A 17,561-nucleotide genomic window follows, 5' to 3' on the forward strand; every position below is an offset into this window, starting at 1 on the left:
TGAAACCGTGTGTATGAAAGACTTGGTGTCGTATAGTTCCGTTCGGGCACAAATTTATTTCTCCTTCATGATTAATATTCAAATGGTTGGCACTTCTCAAATCCGAGTCCCTGATTGGTCAAAGTTTGACCGGGTTTAACTTTCAATATGCTTAGTACTTTGGCTGAATCCGAATTGCTTACCTACCCCCGCAGCTTCTCCCTATCCCTACATCTGCCCCCCACAAGTGTAGAGATATAGAAAGAATAGTGTCTTCAAATTTGGACATTACTGCCGTTTGATGATGTCACCAATAGTTACAGGTCATCTAGTTTACATCTACTTAGCATAGCTGCCAGTGCTCTAAAATGCATAACAACATTGGCTTTATAACTTTAAAAAGTCATGCAATATCAGCAGATCACCCTACCAGTGTAGGGATAGCCAGCCCTAAGACCCTACGGCTCCTCCCCAAAAAGTGACTTTTGGACACCAGTACAGCTTCAAATGCCCCTACAGCTGGAGCAATAGGGCTCCAACTGTAACGGAGTAGCTAATGTGCTTGAACGATCGAGTTTTGAACACAGAAGCCTAAATGGCACATCTACGTGTGTTACCATAGACTTCATTAGAAGTGGTTGCTTGAACGCGCATTGCAGAGGCAACTGTGAACATAGCTTTGCACATTCATTGGCCTCTCAGAAACAAAGCCATTCACAGCCCATACAACAGTAATCCGGTGGGATTTGTCTCAGTTGGCAGATAAATAAAACTGAAACTTTTCCAGATTGGTTTATTTTGACACTCTTTGCTGCACTTCTGCTGCTTTTCGCATCCATCTCTTTGGCGCCATGAGGATACCAACTTGGAGACAAGATGTGTTTATCCTAAAATTATCATTTTACCTCCAGCTTTTTACTCTCCTGGAATGACTGACAGTGGCTTGAGTGTGAGGATTTAAGTGGAAATATTTTGAGAAAAGACATCAGTTAATTGGAGCCATCCTTCTGCTGCTCTTCAGAAGTTCTCACGGTTGATGCCAGTTTTCTACTTTACAAAACACACAACTGTAGCTCATTTGAAATAAAAGACAACAACTATCCATGAAGTGTTTTATCAGCCTCATTAAGAGCATTCTGCTCTTTATGGAGACTTTCACCATAACTTTAAGTCATCTCATATTTCATTTGTTGTGCAAAGCTATGCTTTGACATATACTATAAAGAAGTCTTTAAACTTCAAAAACATCCTTAAAACTTTTTCAAACTGAGTAAACTTTTCAAATGGATTGGGTAATATGGAGAAACGTAAGAACTGCTGACTATCAGAACAGATTTTGTAAGGAATAATGGCTGCCTGCCGTTGATTTATTATCACACTTGTTGATAGGTTTAAATATTAAACTCTGATATGAAATATGCATCATTATTTTCACAGCTTTGAAGTTTATCTGTAGTTTGTAAAGCCTCTGCCATGACTCCACACACAAATGTACAGAAGAAACCTGCAGCAGGCTGCAGATCAAAGCCAGGCGTCAGGTTAGAGATGAGGATGATAATGGGCTCTGACTGTGTACTTGAGGCCTGCTGTAGCATGCCCTGCAGGTATTCTCTTTCACCTATCCTGTGCTCTTTTCCTAAACATATGAGACTGTCAAAGGCTGCAAAATCACAGATAAAATAACTCAATAACAAACATATTGCAATTTATAGGACCTTATACTTACAGAGGGAGAGAAATGAACTTGTATCTATTATAGAAATGTGTTTAGGATCAGAGTTTTTGTGGTTTGCCTGTGACTGGAGGGTTTGCAGATGATCAGAACGTCCATTGATGAGATCTGAGTCGGAGGAGGTTCGATTTGATATTTGCACTTTAGTTTTAAAAGTAATAGATTATGATGCTGCTAAACTTTGCTCAGTTTGCTGTATCAAGGCCAAACAGTAGTGTTAGGAAAACAGGAGCGGCAATCATTTATTCTTTAATATCTCCAAGAAAGTTGCTTTTCTGTATAATTGAGGTTGTCACATTTAGAAAAGTAATGTGCCTGATCGGAAGGCAGGGATGAAAACAGATGTCTAAATATTCTTTTTTCTTCACAGGTCCACCCACCTTTACAGAATTCCCACTCCCTGTATTGGAGGCACTGGCTGGAACTCATCTTTCTTTTTCTTGTGTTGCTATTGGAAACCCCACACCAACCATCACATGGCTGAAGGATGGCACTGTCATTCAAAACATCCACTATCAGGTACGTGTGAGTGCACAAAAATATAACTGAAACATACAGCTTTGGCCTAGATTATGTTGTAGGTGCCAGCAGTGGACAGTGGCAGATGATCAAAATTAAATCTTGTCATTACCGGAAATAAAAGGTACTGTTGCGGCTGGTCAAACACAAAACAAAACAAAAGAGTGGAACAAAAAGAGACAGAAAAAGCTTTTGCAAGCATCTGTTCTGTGGGGAGTTAATGACGGGTGAAAAACAGCTGAGTGGCAATCATTAACTAAATCCCAGAAACTCCACACAGAAACAGAAAGCGACACAAAAAGGCAACTAAGCACAGGAGAAAAAAAAAAAGAAACTGCATCTCAGAAATGACATTTATTTACACCAATTAAGGTCATCATTACATTAAATAGCAGTGAAACCGATTCAAAGCTGTTAGTGTTGATTTTCTATCAGAATAGACCTGATCATTTAAACCATCTGTGGTGGACATTTGTTTTAAAGCTGTATCTTCTAACATATTTTACTGAATGCAAAAAGTCTTGATATACCCAATGAGAGACGTTCAAGCCTTTTAGTGATAGTTTATACATTTAGTTGGAATGAAGAAATACGTTTTCTTTCACATGAAGATTATCAATATAGATTTTTATCCTAAATAAAGCAAGCTAGACAGCTCTTTTTATCTCTTAAATACAGGTTAATAAAATATCACAAATCTGTACTTTGTTTATATTTTGTAACATTAAAAAAAATTGTGCAAATAGTTAAACAAAATATTTATTTAATTCAACAATCTTCTTGTTTATAAAGATTATCAGATATTCTCATGTATTTCAACTTATGGTGGGGGAAAAAAGATACTGGAAGTCACCAATCCTACCAGTTGTCCATTTTAAAAAGATACATGTGTCCTGTAGTATTTATCATTGAGCCACTTTAGCTGTAAGACAGAATGTAAAAAAAGAATCCAGGAAATCACATTTTTAATTTTTAAAGAGTTTATTTATGCAGCAGAGAATAGGTTTTTGGTCCATTACAAAAGATCCTCTCAAACTTTGTAACCAAGACAACCATACTTGATTAGTAATGACAGAGGTCAGTTTTCTATAAGTCTACGTACACACCGGTTATGTGTGGCACGTTTAAGAATGTGCTTATCGTGAATTCCTGAACACGCTTTTAGCATGTGGTATTTACACAGGATACTGGTGCATGTCCTTAAAGTTGGAAGAGCCCTGGCGCAAAATGTTGAAGCGGTACAAGTCTTGCAAATTTTGCTCCAGCCGTTTCCTTTCATCGCTCTATTCCGATACGTGAAAGACTTGGTGTCATATAATTCTAGTGGGATACAAACTGCAATAATTATTTCTCTTCCATGATCAATTTTCAAACGGTTGGTTGGTACTTCCGTGTTTTGAACAGGATACTACCCGTACGTCACAAACAAATCTGAGTCTCTGATCAAAGTTCAACTGGTTCGACCTTCAGCGCACATTCAATGGCTGCCAGTTTTTTTTTATGTAGAAGCAAAATGGACCCTAAAACATCCGTAGCAATGCGTGAGCATGAGAGTTTTCAACACAGAAGCCCGGAACAAGCAGATGCACGTTTACAACGACTTTTCTTTGGAAGCAGTCACTCAAACGCACATTTCCAAACCGGGTATGAATGCAGCATCGGTAAGCCTTCACCTTGCGCTGTGGCTACTATGTTGGTCCATTATCAAAGGTCTTCTCAAGAGCTCATAGCCACTCTTTTGTTTTCCTGGTAATTTGTTTGGGATCACTGCCATGCTACAAAATCCAGCCACGTTTCATCCTCAATGATAGAAGGAGGTTTTTACCCAAAATCTCTCCATACATGGCTCTATTCATCCTTTCCTTCATACAGATCAGTCGTTCTGTCCACTTTGCAGAGAAGCAGCCCCAAAAGATTGAGGCTTCCATCCCTATGGTTCACAGTGGGATTGGTTTTACACAAACAGTTCTTGAAAAAAATGTGAAAAAATGTGAATTCCTGGATTATTTTTTTACATTTGGTCTCTCACAGTTGAAGTGTATGTATGATGAGCATTAAGGACCTCTCAGCCTTTTTAATTTGACAATTTACAGAATCTGCAACTGACAAATAGGTTTTTGCCCTGCTGTAAGTTTGATCAGCTGAAATAGTAAATGAGTTCTGGAAAAAAAATGTTTAGACATTTATGCTGCACAATCAATGGCAACATTGGCTAGTCAATCCAGCTGTCCTCTTTAGACACACATAGATTTTTACATCACATTTAGAAATGCACAAATACACTTTCTGCACCTGCTCTTCCCAGCTTGGTGGTTTGTTTGCAGCTCGTTCCAGCACACAGATGCAGAAACCTTCATGTTTTGAAGCGACAGTGCCAACCATCGCACACTGAGCTGCCCCACATGGAAGAGTCATTAAACTGAACCTTTGCCAGTGACCTCATTACAAAATTCAGCTTGGGAAATCTGCAAAGCACCACCAGAATAACCCATAGAGACCCTGAACCTATCCAAGCTATTTGGCTGCCATGATGGAAAAGGGTTTTAGTGAGAAAGCCTAATATGTTGCTAAATGTCAAGAGCCAGACGGAAATACAAAATGCAGCCATTCATGTTGGAGGCTCTACGTGATTAAAGGGGAGAATGTTTTCTGCTGCGTTTCAGCATGTTGAGGTTTGAACTTTTGGAATGCAGAAGATTTGTTGTGGATCTTGTTGCACCAGCGCAGAGAAGTACTAGTTTCAGATGTTAGTGAACTGACAACAAAATTCCATTCAGTTTTTATTATAAAGCCCAATATTACAACACAGTTGGTCAAGGAAAGGAAAAAAAAACAAGAAACTTCAAGGATGTCCACATGAAGGAGAGGACAGGTGATGTACCAGGACTGTTGAAGAAGAATTAGCTTATCTAACTCCACAACTACATATTTGAATAGTGTAGCAGATGGGCTTCATCCAGATGGAACTGGGATCTAGATGGAACAACTGGGGGCACGAGATGAGGTCCAAGGCCAAGGACAGGAGCACAAATAAATTATTAGTTAATCATTTTAAGTATGGATTTATTTAAATGGGGAGAGCAGCAAAAAAACAAAACAAAAAAAAAACAAAAAACCAACAGGTATAGATTCTAGTGAAACAAGTGTTCAATGGCTCATCAATCAGCAAAATGCCTGATAACAAACTGAGATTAGGAGTACTCTCCCAGGTCCACTGAAGCAATCAAGCAATGACATTTCATCTCCACCAAAACAAAAGAGCTGCAAGATTGTCAGGAGCAAGATTGCGACATACGCAAAGATGCGATTCAGACTATTGGCAAGCAGTATGATTAGATGGCACTGATTCAATAATTTGTAATAGATAATCAAGTAAACAAAGAAAAGTCAAACTGTAGCTGCTCCTTAAGTTCTTTAATATGATCAGGAAAAAGCCACGCTCCGACTGCTGATGTTTTGGTAGTTTATTTTCACGTAACCAAACGAATCACCATGAAAAACTAAAGAAAAACAAATTACCCTTTTCAGAATACACATATGCATAAAGATTTACAAAATTACAATATATTGAAACAATATTACCGTGTGCCCTCTGATCACATTTTAAGGAGTTGCTTTTCCATTTCATAGTCTTTGCACCGTGCTATATTCCGTCTTCTTCCAGCTTGTTCTCTGCTTTCTTTCTTATAACGCTAATGCTGCCCCATCAGACTCTTTATGACCAAACGCATGGACAGCGCATGCACAGTCAATTTTTCAGTTCACCACAAGGGGTCAGCAATGAGACACAAAATTTGAACATATAGAACATTTACAAAATGAAAACATTTTTCGTGACAGCTACACAAACTGTTTACCAGTGATCACAAGTACAGTGAGGAATCAGCTCAGGCGCCATGAAGGACTTACATCCTGCAGCTCTGATGCTACATTCACACCGACCTCAGTAACACGTGTTCAAGCGACCACTGCAAATGAAAAGTCTGTGTAATAGTGCGTATATGCGTATTTTGGACCTCCACGATTACAACTCTGTTGCTACGCACCTTTTTAAGTCTGTTTTTGGGCTTCACGTACAAAATGGGTGGCCACTGAATGCATGTTGAAAGTTGAAACCAGTTGAACTTTAACCAATCATGGCCTCAGATTTGGTAGTGACATATATAGATGGCGTCCAATTAAATTTATAGAAGTACCAACTGTTTGTAAAACGATCATGAAAGAGAGGTTAGTAATTAGATTAGATTTGTATCCTGCTGGAAATTCTAAGTCTTTCACATATCAAAATAGATCTGTGAAACAAAAGGTCTGGGGCAACATACACGATTATTTGCTGCTTATCTGCATCAACTTTTCGCACCAAGCCACTTCCAAAGGTGCATGCGCTAGTATCGAGTAACAACAGTCCAGTATGAACATCATATGCTAAAAGCTCGTTCAAGAACCCGTGTTCAGCGCTTTTTTTGATTGCACGACACATGCCCAGTGTGAATGTGTAATGACAAGGTCCTCTACTGAAGCACACTTACAGACTCATGAAGGTTGCCGATGAACCTCTGAAGGATTCAGGTGAGACCTGGATGAAAGTGGTGAGACCAACATCAAGGTCTTTGGAAAAGTGTCTTTGCAAAAGACACCTTTTCTGGATCAAACACAGATGTGGAGTCAATGCTTAAGACTGTTCACCACATCAAAGGGATGTATTGGGCCATGTACCATCAAATCTTGGACTAGAAACTCTGTTCTTCAAAAGACATAAATATACTTACAAAAACAAAGGACTCCCTTAAGAAAAGTTCCACGGGGTTCTGGAGAAACCTGGCCATCTTTAGATCTTAATCTCAGGAAAACTCTTTAAAGAAAACTGTAGGCTGCAGTTTCCAAATGTCACCCAGGAAACTCTAATAATTCGGAGAGGATCTGAAAAGAGAATCAACAAAAACTCCTGAGGTGTTTCTGACCCTGGAAACAACAGCCACCAACTCCTAAATCAAGTTTTCAGAGATCTGAAAGAGTTCAAACGGTTATTGTGTTGTGAGGCAAATCAGTTCTTACCTTTATTAAACATTGTTTTATATTTCCTCTGTAAGTATATAAAATACCTTCCTTCCTGTTGATGTTTGTAGTTTATTTTATAACCTCTCTATTGTTTGCTCTCACCCTCTCCTCACTTTATCTGTCATATCAAATTTTCCAGGGTGGAGTCTTATCTCTGCCTGCAGTGAGCACGCAGTCAGCGGGGATGTACACCTGCCACGCCTCCAACTCTGAGGGAAACGTGACTCGCGTCACAAACGTGAAGATCAAAGGTCAGCTGTTGTCTGGCTGTCTGTCTGGATGCTGCCTGCCTGTTTCCACGCCGCCTGTGATCTTCCTGTCTCTGATTGACCTAAAGCCACCATCATTTAAATGTCTCTTTCTCCGCCTTGCATCATGCAACAGAGAAGTGGAAGAAACTCCAACTGAACTCAGACCTTATCTTTTAACTTACTAAATATTTTCAGTGTCAGAATATGAGTCCAGATATCATCTGATAGTTTGGAGTGCGGTCTTATCGCTTTCAAGCTTTCTGTTTTGCTCAATTTTAGAGACGTACAGTAGCGTGAATGCAAGATAAGAAATATTTGTATAAATAAGGACTCAATAGCAAGGCAGTCTGGGTATACTATTAGAAAAATGTAATTTTACACAGTGTCATTATTTAGGAAAAAAGGAGCAGAGACAGGGGTTTTGTGACAGACGGTGATAACTGTCTGTCATGTACTGGTCTTCATCCGGCTTTTCTGCAGATTTTCAGGCTTTAGGAGTAGACGAAACAGAGGGAACACTAGCAATGATCTTAAAGAAACAGTAACTAATCTTCATTACTCTTAGGTTACATTTCACTGGGCTCCTGCGGCTTGTTAAATCGTGAAAAAGGATGCCGATTTGTGACAAATTTCCCTTATAGATTACACTGACTTAGAAAAGCAAGAAGACTGCACCAATGGGTTCATTAAGTTTTGCTTAGTATTTGCACTGGGATCCACATAGGTGTTAAATAAAACAAATTTTAATACTATGGGATAGTTGTACAACTCTTATGTAATGGAAACATCAGATTCTTATACTCCAACCCTTTAAAGACCCACTACCATCATCTATTGTCCTGGCCAGCACAAGAATTGCTGAAATTCTTATGCTGCTACTGATGAAGTCTTCGAAGTTTTCTAAATAAAACCTAAGCAGTGATTTTGCTAAACATATCTTAACATGCTCCCTAGAGATCCAAAAAACGTTTCTTTACGAACATGAAGTGTAATCACATGTAATAACGGATCCATACACTTCTGTTGAATGAAAACAAATCTTATTTAATGTACTTCTTAATGTCAACCCCAAAAACATCTTAATAGAGTCCCACTCCGATCATCTTTTGATCCATTTTCAAAGCATTCCCAGTGGACTTTTAATTATGATTGTGACGTTTTTCGCCAAAATCCAAAAAACCTGTTGTTTTCTAGGACATTAGGAAGTTCATTAGAAACTCACCTCTGAGTTCTCGTAAGCTTAGCTTCCGCTAATATCCCATCATCCCTTTGTTTCGACTCTCTCCCGCTAGCTTACAGCCCCCCACACCCCCAAGCTAACATTACCGGTGCAACAATGCTGAGGAGCGACAGCCGTACAGTTTAGAGCCAGATTCCAGCTCAGACAAGGAAAACAAAGATGCACATGGATCTATTTATCTACAAGTGGATGCATCAGAATGGAGTGGAGCAGGGAGCTTGTGGCCAACTGTTCCAACTGTGTATTTTTTTATCTGCTAATGATTTAACCCAATTTAAATAAAGAAATACTCAGAAATGCAATTACATGTCCTCCATCATGAGAACATTTTAAAACACCAAAAACACAGTTTTCATTGGATTGGGTCTGTAAATGTTACAAGTTTGCATATTTTTGCAATGGTGTGTTCCTGGATACTCTGAAGCCATTGTGACCCAGTGAAAACATAGATTTTCCTCGTTCTGAATCTGACATTTTGGCAAAATCACAATAAAGTAACCCGCATATAGAAAAGGGAAAAGCCTTAAAGTTCACAGAGACGTTTTGGAAACTATCTTTTAAATGCTGTTCACAGTTTGTTTCTAAAAGTAGAGGCTCAGGAAGATGAAACATTTACTCTTACAAAGTTAGATCTGAACAACCTGCAAAACTTTTTAAATGAGAGCTTGAGCAGAGTTTGAACACAATGGGCAGGAGCCTGTTTGAAAAAAGAAAAGTATACATAAAAAAAAGTGAATCCTTTGAATCTTGGGATGTTAGTTTTTCAGACTTTTACTGCATGTGCTTTACTGCTTTTTTTCATAAAGCCTTGCAAGTGGAGGAAACTTTATTTTTACAAACAACTGCAACTATTTTGCAGTGACTAAAACTACCTTGTAGCAGCCAGAGTTATTTATTTTTTTGGAGGCAGTTGGAGTGAAAAATACAAATATTTTCTGTTGACAAAATGGAAAACATTTCAGAAAAATCTGATTCAGGTGATTTGTGAGCTTTTTGGCTCCAGATTGTCGGTCGACTACACACAGATTATACTAATATGACGCTGTGCATCATTGGATTACACCAACACTGTGCGGCATAATACTCTGTAGAATTTATTTCTGACTTCTCTCTGTACTCCTAATCCAACTCTTTCCGCGGATTCTCTTCCTGTAGCATGAGGAGTTCACATATAGGCATAAGCTCTCCAATGTTTTCACATATTTGGAAATCTGACGCTCATATTTGCAGCATTTGGTCTAACAGTCCATGTAAACATGCATCTGAGCTTTGGCCCCTCTTTTCTGCGGCATTGCCACATGCATGGATTAGTAAAGACTAATGGTTTATCTAGTTTAACCTAAAAGCCTGTAGTAACCTCTAAAACCTTTCACTCAAACACTTTGCACATGTATGATTACGAACCAAATCTGTAATGACCGTATCAGAGATTATGTTGCTGTTCATAAGAACTAAGAAAGGCTGTGTGTCTGGACTTTTATATTAGCTCTTAGCACACAGCTCACAGAGGTTTGTGCAGCAGATAAATGGGCCATCATAACAGCACTCTGCACTGGCTGTGTTTGATTAGGTTTCAAGGCAATTATGTTGTTAAAACTGAAGACACAGGGACCGGGGGAGATAGTTGCATTCCTTTTATTGTTGTTGCTTAAAAGGTTATGCTTGAAAAAGAATTTTTAGTTGCTTTTTAGTTTTTGACCTTTGCCTCGGCTCATATGAGCTCATTTATCAAGTTGATGCTCATGCAAACTAAGTTAAATGTAAGATATTTCAGCAGGTGTTTATTACTTTTAGAATATAAACTTTGTTCAACTTTTAGATGAACTTTTTGAATCTAAGAGTGGTAAACACGGTCTTGGTAATTTCAATAGCAACAGACATGGTAAACAATGAGGTTAGAGCATCATGGGAAATATTTAAAGACCCACGCCAATAAAAATTGTGTTTTTAGTGTTTTTAACATGTCTAAATATAAAGAAAGTTAAGCTTAAAATTCCATTTTTGAGTATCGTATTTTCCACACTTTAAATCGCTTTTTGTGAAAAAGCGATTTAAACCAAAATGTAACAAGAATAAAGCACTAATAATTTATTGAATATTAACTGATTGATCATTTATTCCTTTTGCAAGTGACTATGGTATAAGTGGGATTATGGCCTTGAGTGCCGTTAGTTTCTGATGATGGACACCTCATCAGCCATTATCCTCTTTATAAATTAAAATATTCTTATATACTAATCCATATATAAGAAGGTCCAGATTACAAGGCGCCACTGTCATTTTATAAAAAAAAATTGAGACTCTAAACTTTTCCTTATAGAGTGGAAAATCAGTACTTCTACTCTAATCAATTCGTTCTATTCAAACCGTTATGAATCAGGACAATAAAATGTTCAACAAAGATTTTATTTGTGATTTAGAACATACACTGGAGGGGAAGGGGGGGGGGGTTGCTCTGCACCATGGTCCCACCCACAACTTTGAGGCAAATTTCTAATGAACTGCTGCTGCTCTGCAGAAACTATGTCCTAGAAAACAACACAGGTTTTTAAAACAGCTCCAAAGATGATCGGAGTGGGTCTTTAAAATATGCTGTGTCATTTCTCATTTTAGTAATAAAGCAAAATTCCTACCGCATATGGCAAAATACATTCTCTCTACCTGCACATCAAAGTATAGCTCTCCAGTATGGGAAAGGTCAGAATTTGGTTTTTCTATTTTGCTTTGACATCTGGAGGTAGATTTGGACAGAGGAAGATTCCGTATGAGACGAGATAGCGTGTGACATGCTCAGTTGGTCTCTTACTGTCTTTTGTCACTGCCGCCTCACTTCTCATTCGTTTATGCACTTCACTGCACAGCCAATATGAGTGATCTCCCTCACTGACTGACCTGACATGTTGAATCGACCTATAAAAATATGAGCTGGATCTGGCGGAGCTGAATGCGTGAAAAGACAAGAGAGATGGGGCTCCTGCAATCACCTACAGGCTTTTTCTGCCTCAAGGAGCAGCAAGGATGCGAGTCTCTTTCAGGCGTTCACTCTTACTTTGTGGCTTTAGGAGAAAGTTTTATGAAATCCCTGAATTTCCCTAAAGAGTAAAACACATATTTGTTCACTTCTGTATGAGGAACATATTTAACAATCACCATTTTGTATAAAAGATCAAGCAATTTATCAGAATAACCAAGTAAGTGTGATGTTTTTGTCTCTTTTTTTATCAACAGGTCCGCCGGTGATCGTTGTTCCTCCAAAAAGTAGCTCCCTCAACATGTCCCAGAATGCATTTCTTCAGTGCCAGGCAGTGGCTGACCCCCCCAACATGACATATGTGTGGCAGAAAGGTGGAGAAAACGTTTACCACATAGAGTAAGTGCAGCTAAACAGTTTTGTCCTAATCTGAACTATTTTCAACAGATTTCACCTCTTTTCATTTTCTGTCTATAAGAGAGGCAGAAGACTAAACACACAAAGATGGCAAGCATTAACACAATAAAAAGAAATATGATAACAGTGCTCAAATTTGAAGAAAAAAAAAGGTTTTTAATGTTGAAATATACATTTATTTTCCTTGTATGTCATCATAGAGGCTGCTGCACAGAAAGAATGTGGAGCGGCTGAAGTCTGTGCTTTTATTTTTATTTTTTCACTTAGGTTTTAATAATATGTGGCACAGCTGCATGAAAGCCAGACTCCAAACAAAACCCTATTTTAACAAAAGCAACTCCTAAAAGCCTGATTTCCATTCATGCAGATGGCCGCAAACTGGTCTGACAGCATGGAGCTTTTACTCCAGCTAAAGAGGAGAGATTTCAAAACAAGTGCTGTTGATCATGTGTGACCAAAAAGTCTCCTAAACAAACAAAAATGCACAGAATTTTCTGTAAAGCCTTTGGTTTCGGGATTCGGGAAATCTGTCTGGCATAAAGCAGCATTTTAGGTTCATTGTACCGTTTATGCAAAAGTAATAATGGTGGTTTTACAAATGTCAAATGAAAATAGCATCTTTTTTTAAACCCCTCCTGCTGCTCAGGATATCCCAGCTGCCATCATGTGATGGGCACCGGGCAGGTCTGAGGAAAAAGAAGCCTGAGGTGATTCAGAAACCTTGTCATCATATGGTCTGTCCTGCAGAGCTGCTTCTGTTCAATTATTTACTAGTGTCACCTTTGTCTGCTCACACTTGTTGCAGACTTTGCAGTGCAGCCAAGCAGAGAGGGGATGTTCAGCACAAACTACACAAAAGCAGAGCAAACGCAGAGCAGGAAAAAGCCAATTTCCTGTGACCTAAATTCAATTTTGTTTATTCAGATTTGTTGCACATTAAGGATTCCACTCATCAAGCAAATGTTAATTTAGTTTGCAAAAGAATCAAAGCAAATACATTTCCCTGTTTTCCCAGTGCTATTTTAATTATGATTATTCCATGTTAAGCCAAAACCCAAAAACCTGTATCGTTTTTTTACATAGTAGCAGGAGTTAATTAGAAAAAGATTTTCTAAGTTGTGGGCGGGGCCTTTGGCACAGAGTAAGCCCGCCCCTTTCCCATCGCTGAGAATATTTTCATCATGTATCTCCACCCCCACGTGCACGTGCAGACTGCCACACTGCTCCCTGTCTGCTTCATCCCTCCTCCTTACCTACAGTGTATTGATGGACAGATTTTTTTTCGCTCATCTTAGTGTCAGATTTTCACCTTTTATGTAACATTCGTCTTTCCAGCAGATCTGGTATAATTGTTACAGCTTAAAATAATAACTTATTCAAATCAGTGCTTGTATCCCCCACCTTTTCACCTTTCTTCCTTTTACTCTCTTCCACCCTCCCCTCACATTCTTCCCCTCTCCCTTCCCACACACACTAAATGTAACAAATAAATAAAAAATAATACGACAAAAAGGGGTTTATACAAATGTACACTCTAGTTTCTTGAAGCTATATAACCTCTTTTTGTGATAGTAAAACCTGTCCAACACAAAAAGCCTTCAGCTCTAATCTGTTTGCTCAGCTGTTGGACAGAACAAGTTAGAAAAAAAAAAAAAAAGAGAATATTTTCATCTGCCCCTGATTCATAATGATTTGAATAAAGAACTACACAGAATTCCACGTTTAGGCTCAGCTTTCTTTCTAGATGTCCTCCATCATCAGAGACATACCACAAGAACATGTTAAAAACACAAAAAACATCATTTTCATTGGAGTGGATCTTTGACAAATTGACACCTTGACAGTGATGCAGCAGCTTCTAACAAGACTCGTCTGTATGTTATGTATTTTTTAAATGTTTGCTTTATATGATGTGTTGTACACCGTCTCTGTGCAGAAGTGAAGAGCACATTCTTAACTGATGAAGACAAAGTTTGGGATTTTCAAGCAATCTCAGTTTTCCAGCTTTCTTTTCTATTAAATGTCCTTCTGCATTGTAGTGATAAGTAAAGGATATACAGCTAAATTACTCAAAATGAAATGACTTTTCTGTTGTAACCTTTAATGGCAGTGTTACTGGTAAACGCTCCAAAGTTTCTTTGGTAGACCGAAGCAAACAGCTCTGCCAAAACCAGTCCTGTTACTAATGAAAGGAAGCTTTGTTCATTGGCTGTGTGCTCTGGAGACCGGGGGGAAATGTACACGGACAAGTCTGAGGATTTAATGAGAAGTGGATTTTTTTCTGCTACTTAACATGTGCAATTCAGATTGTCATAAAAGAAGACGAAAGAAAGAAGAGAAAAAAACTTCAAGGTTCCTTCTTCTAGGTTAAGGTATTTGAAGTCACACAAAAAGATTTTCACCTTGATGTTTAGTGTATAAAGCTGTACAAAATAAATTGACAGAAGGCTACACTAAGGTCTAAAAAACAAGTTAACTGTGCTGTCTTTGCTGAAAAACATACTGTACTTCAAGTAATGTGAAGGCTCAGTGACCTGCAGAAATAAACTGTAAAATAATTGATTTGTTGTTTTAAATTCACTGCTGCGCAGTAGTAATCCATCAAAATTCAATAAATGCAAATCCGGCCATGACGTGTCATCATTTTAAATGTCATGCAGAGATCCTGTTGCCCTGCTGTGACCAAAATAGGCAAAGCGAGTTTATTTGTATTGCTCAATCCATGCATAATATCATGTGCTTTATAGAAAAAGACACACTCAAAACAGACAGAAGTCAAAGTTAGGACAGCTAATTCTCGATTAAAATCTCAAAAATCCCAGTTCCAACAGGAAAACCAGCAATAAATGAGAAAAGTCCTTGTCAAACAAGGTGAAAAGAAGAGTGCGGCTCGAAGACTTTCAGCTGTCATACGCTAAGCTTTTTGTTTGGACTTAAACATTAGCGGTTTTGAAAGAACACCAATTCTGTGAAATATAACAATTATACAATAACAACAGTTATTAATAAGGGAACATTTAGTAGAGCATCTTACTTTTGTGTTGTACTAAAACCCCGACCACTAGTTGGCAGCACAGCACAAAAAGCCTCTTTCAGCAGCTCTTCACCGAAAAAACATCAATTCTAACATTCAAAAACATGCATTCTATTCAGTTTTGCTGTACAATTGTAGCCAATCATTTTGCCTTTCCAGCGATTGGGGGTGGGTTCATATTAGAATGAGTGAGGCTGTGAAGATGCTGAAGGCAAAGCAAGTCAAAGTTTGTTTGTACTTCCCAGCAACAGATTCCAATTCAGGGAATATGGATCCGAGTGACGTGTCCAACTCTGAAAACAGACTGTTGTCGTGGCGATAAGGGGTGAAATACGTGTTTACTTCAGCATGTGTGAAAATGGAAATGGAGCGCTGCAGTGCAGGCTGTCAGAAAGAAGGTGATAAAGCATCGTTTCCACATTCAAGTGCTCTTCTTCTCCCTATGATGCAGCTTCGTCACACTTGAATGTTTATGGGAAAATTGCTGTGTTTTTTTCTTAATTTTAGAGGCTCAAGAACCATTCAGCCACCGGAACCATTTTAAAAGTACTGGTTCGGCACCGGCACTAGATAAAATCCTCGCATTACTCATCCCCAATGTCAGCTGAAAAATCAGATTGCCATGTTGGGGATTGTTCGTTGTTTCTTCAGTTGTTTATTCAAGCTGCCATTTGTTAAAGTATATTCAATCAATATGGGAAGCCTTTTTTTATAACCATGCTAGTTCTGGATTCACACCAGATGCAGTTCGCATCGGACGCCTAGGTTTTTATTTATTTATTTATTTATTTTTTTACTTGTCCTGTCCAACAGCTGGGCAGGCAGATGAGAGCTGAAGGCCTCTTGTGTTGGACATTTACTTTAACAATAGGGGTTGTTAATCTTCAGACAAACCAAAGGTATGTCTGAATAAACCCCTTTTGTAATTGAGGCCAAGCTTTATTAATTTTGATCATGTTTGAAAATCTTTGGTGTTGGACCGGACGGAAAAGGAATGTTTTGACACGTGTCAAATTCGTTGCTCGACGCCTGTTCAAAAATGTGCTTTGGGCCTCAAGGCGCTACCAAGTGTTTTTGCTACGTGGAGCGGTGTCATTTACAATGCATAGAAGAGATGAAAGATGTTTGATTAAAAATCTACCTGATTTATTTTAAAAAGCTCTACAAACGTCTCCATGTCGGGGTTCATGAGATTATTCGGAGTCTCTCCAGGTATGATGAGCTTCACTCCTGCTGCAGCATGAACTGGTTCTGAACGATGGCCGCTTTCCGCCGCTACTTCTGTGACCAAGTCTGATGGCTCTCTGTTCCATATTAGTATTAGAGGGGAAACAATAAAAACAAGATTTATTGTCTTAATGAAAACGAGAAAAATATCATAACGTTTTTGGAGGCCAGAGTAGGCTGCCTCCCCATCCCGCAGCGGCTCTCTATCTGCCATCCAGCCAGCCGCCCAGGGTCCAGTGGAGCTCGGGTCGCCTGGCATTGTGAGCTCTGTTGCCGTGATCCAGCGTAGCATGCTTTGCTGCTCAGGGCTCAGCATAGTGACCGCGATCGCTCCAGCCCCATAGGCCCTGCGGCAGACTGGCAACCTGTTCAGGGTGTATCCCGTCTAAACTAACCAGACAATGGTTAGTTTTGAAAAAAATATTTCCTAACTTACCAACAGAAACGCACTATGAACCTGCATGGATAAAAGCAACTTGTGAGACACTGGTGCAGAGCTTAATGCTCTGAATTAGACAAACTGTATTTTATACGAGTTTATTCATGTAAAATCCATCCATTCCTCCCTCCCTCCCTCCCTCCATCCATCCATCCATCCATCCATCTATCCTTCTTCCTCCGCTTATCCGGGACCGGGTCGCGGGGGCAGCAGTCTAAGCAAAGATGCCCAGACTTCCCTCGCCTCGTCCACTTCTTCCAGCTCCTCTGGGGGGACCCGAGGCCCCAGATGCACACGTTCTCTTTTCTTTTTTGAAGATTTTTTTTTAGATTGGTGAGTGAAGCCCTCATTACTGTAAAGAGCTGACCTGTGACCGCCGAGTCACGCTTTCTCATCTCCCCTGGTTTCTGCAGGAGCTCTTCCCCGAATTTTGAAATTTCACGTTAAATGTGTGTTGGTATTCAGACAACGTTTTTTCAAAGTCATACTCTTTCAAAAAATTTGGATATACTGTCTCTGGTACAATCTGGGGATACATCAGGGTATATACTATATTGTGACGTGTAACCTGATGCGTATAGTACCGCCAGACTCCTGCCAATACACAGCCCTACTGAGCATTGTCAGAATGAAGCTTGTCTGATATACAGATTTCCACTCCATGAAACTGAAATATTTGGTTTTCCTATATGAG

The 17,561-nt window shown here is 39.1% G+C and overlaps 1 protein-coding gene across 2 annotated transcripts in view; it reads left to right on the forward strand.

Moving 5' to 3' along the window:
• Positions 1–17,561, forward strand: part of LOC101155448 (protein turtle homolog A) — an 84,589-nt gene that overhangs the window by 37,577 nt on the left and 29,451 nt on the right. For both annotated transcript variants that reach the window (XM_020707826.3, XM_011482007.4), the window contains exons 5-7: positions 2,082–2,230; positions 7,428–7,539; positions 12,008–12,149. In XM_020707826.3, the coding sequence (XP_020563485.1) occupies positions 2,082–2,230; positions 7,428–7,539; positions 12,008–12,149 (403 nt within the window). The remainder of the gene's footprint in view (positions 1–2,081; positions 2,231–7,427; positions 7,540–12,007; positions 12,150–17,561) is intronic.

The sequence above is a fragment of the Oryzias latipes genome, chromosome 12 (genome assembly GCF_053564925.1).
Source record: "Oryzias latipes strain Hd-rR chromosome 12, Olatipes_Hd-rR_3.1".
NCBI classification, from domain to species: Eukaryota; Metazoa; Chordata; class Actinopteri; order Beloniformes; family Adrianichthyidae; genus Oryzias; species Oryzias latipes.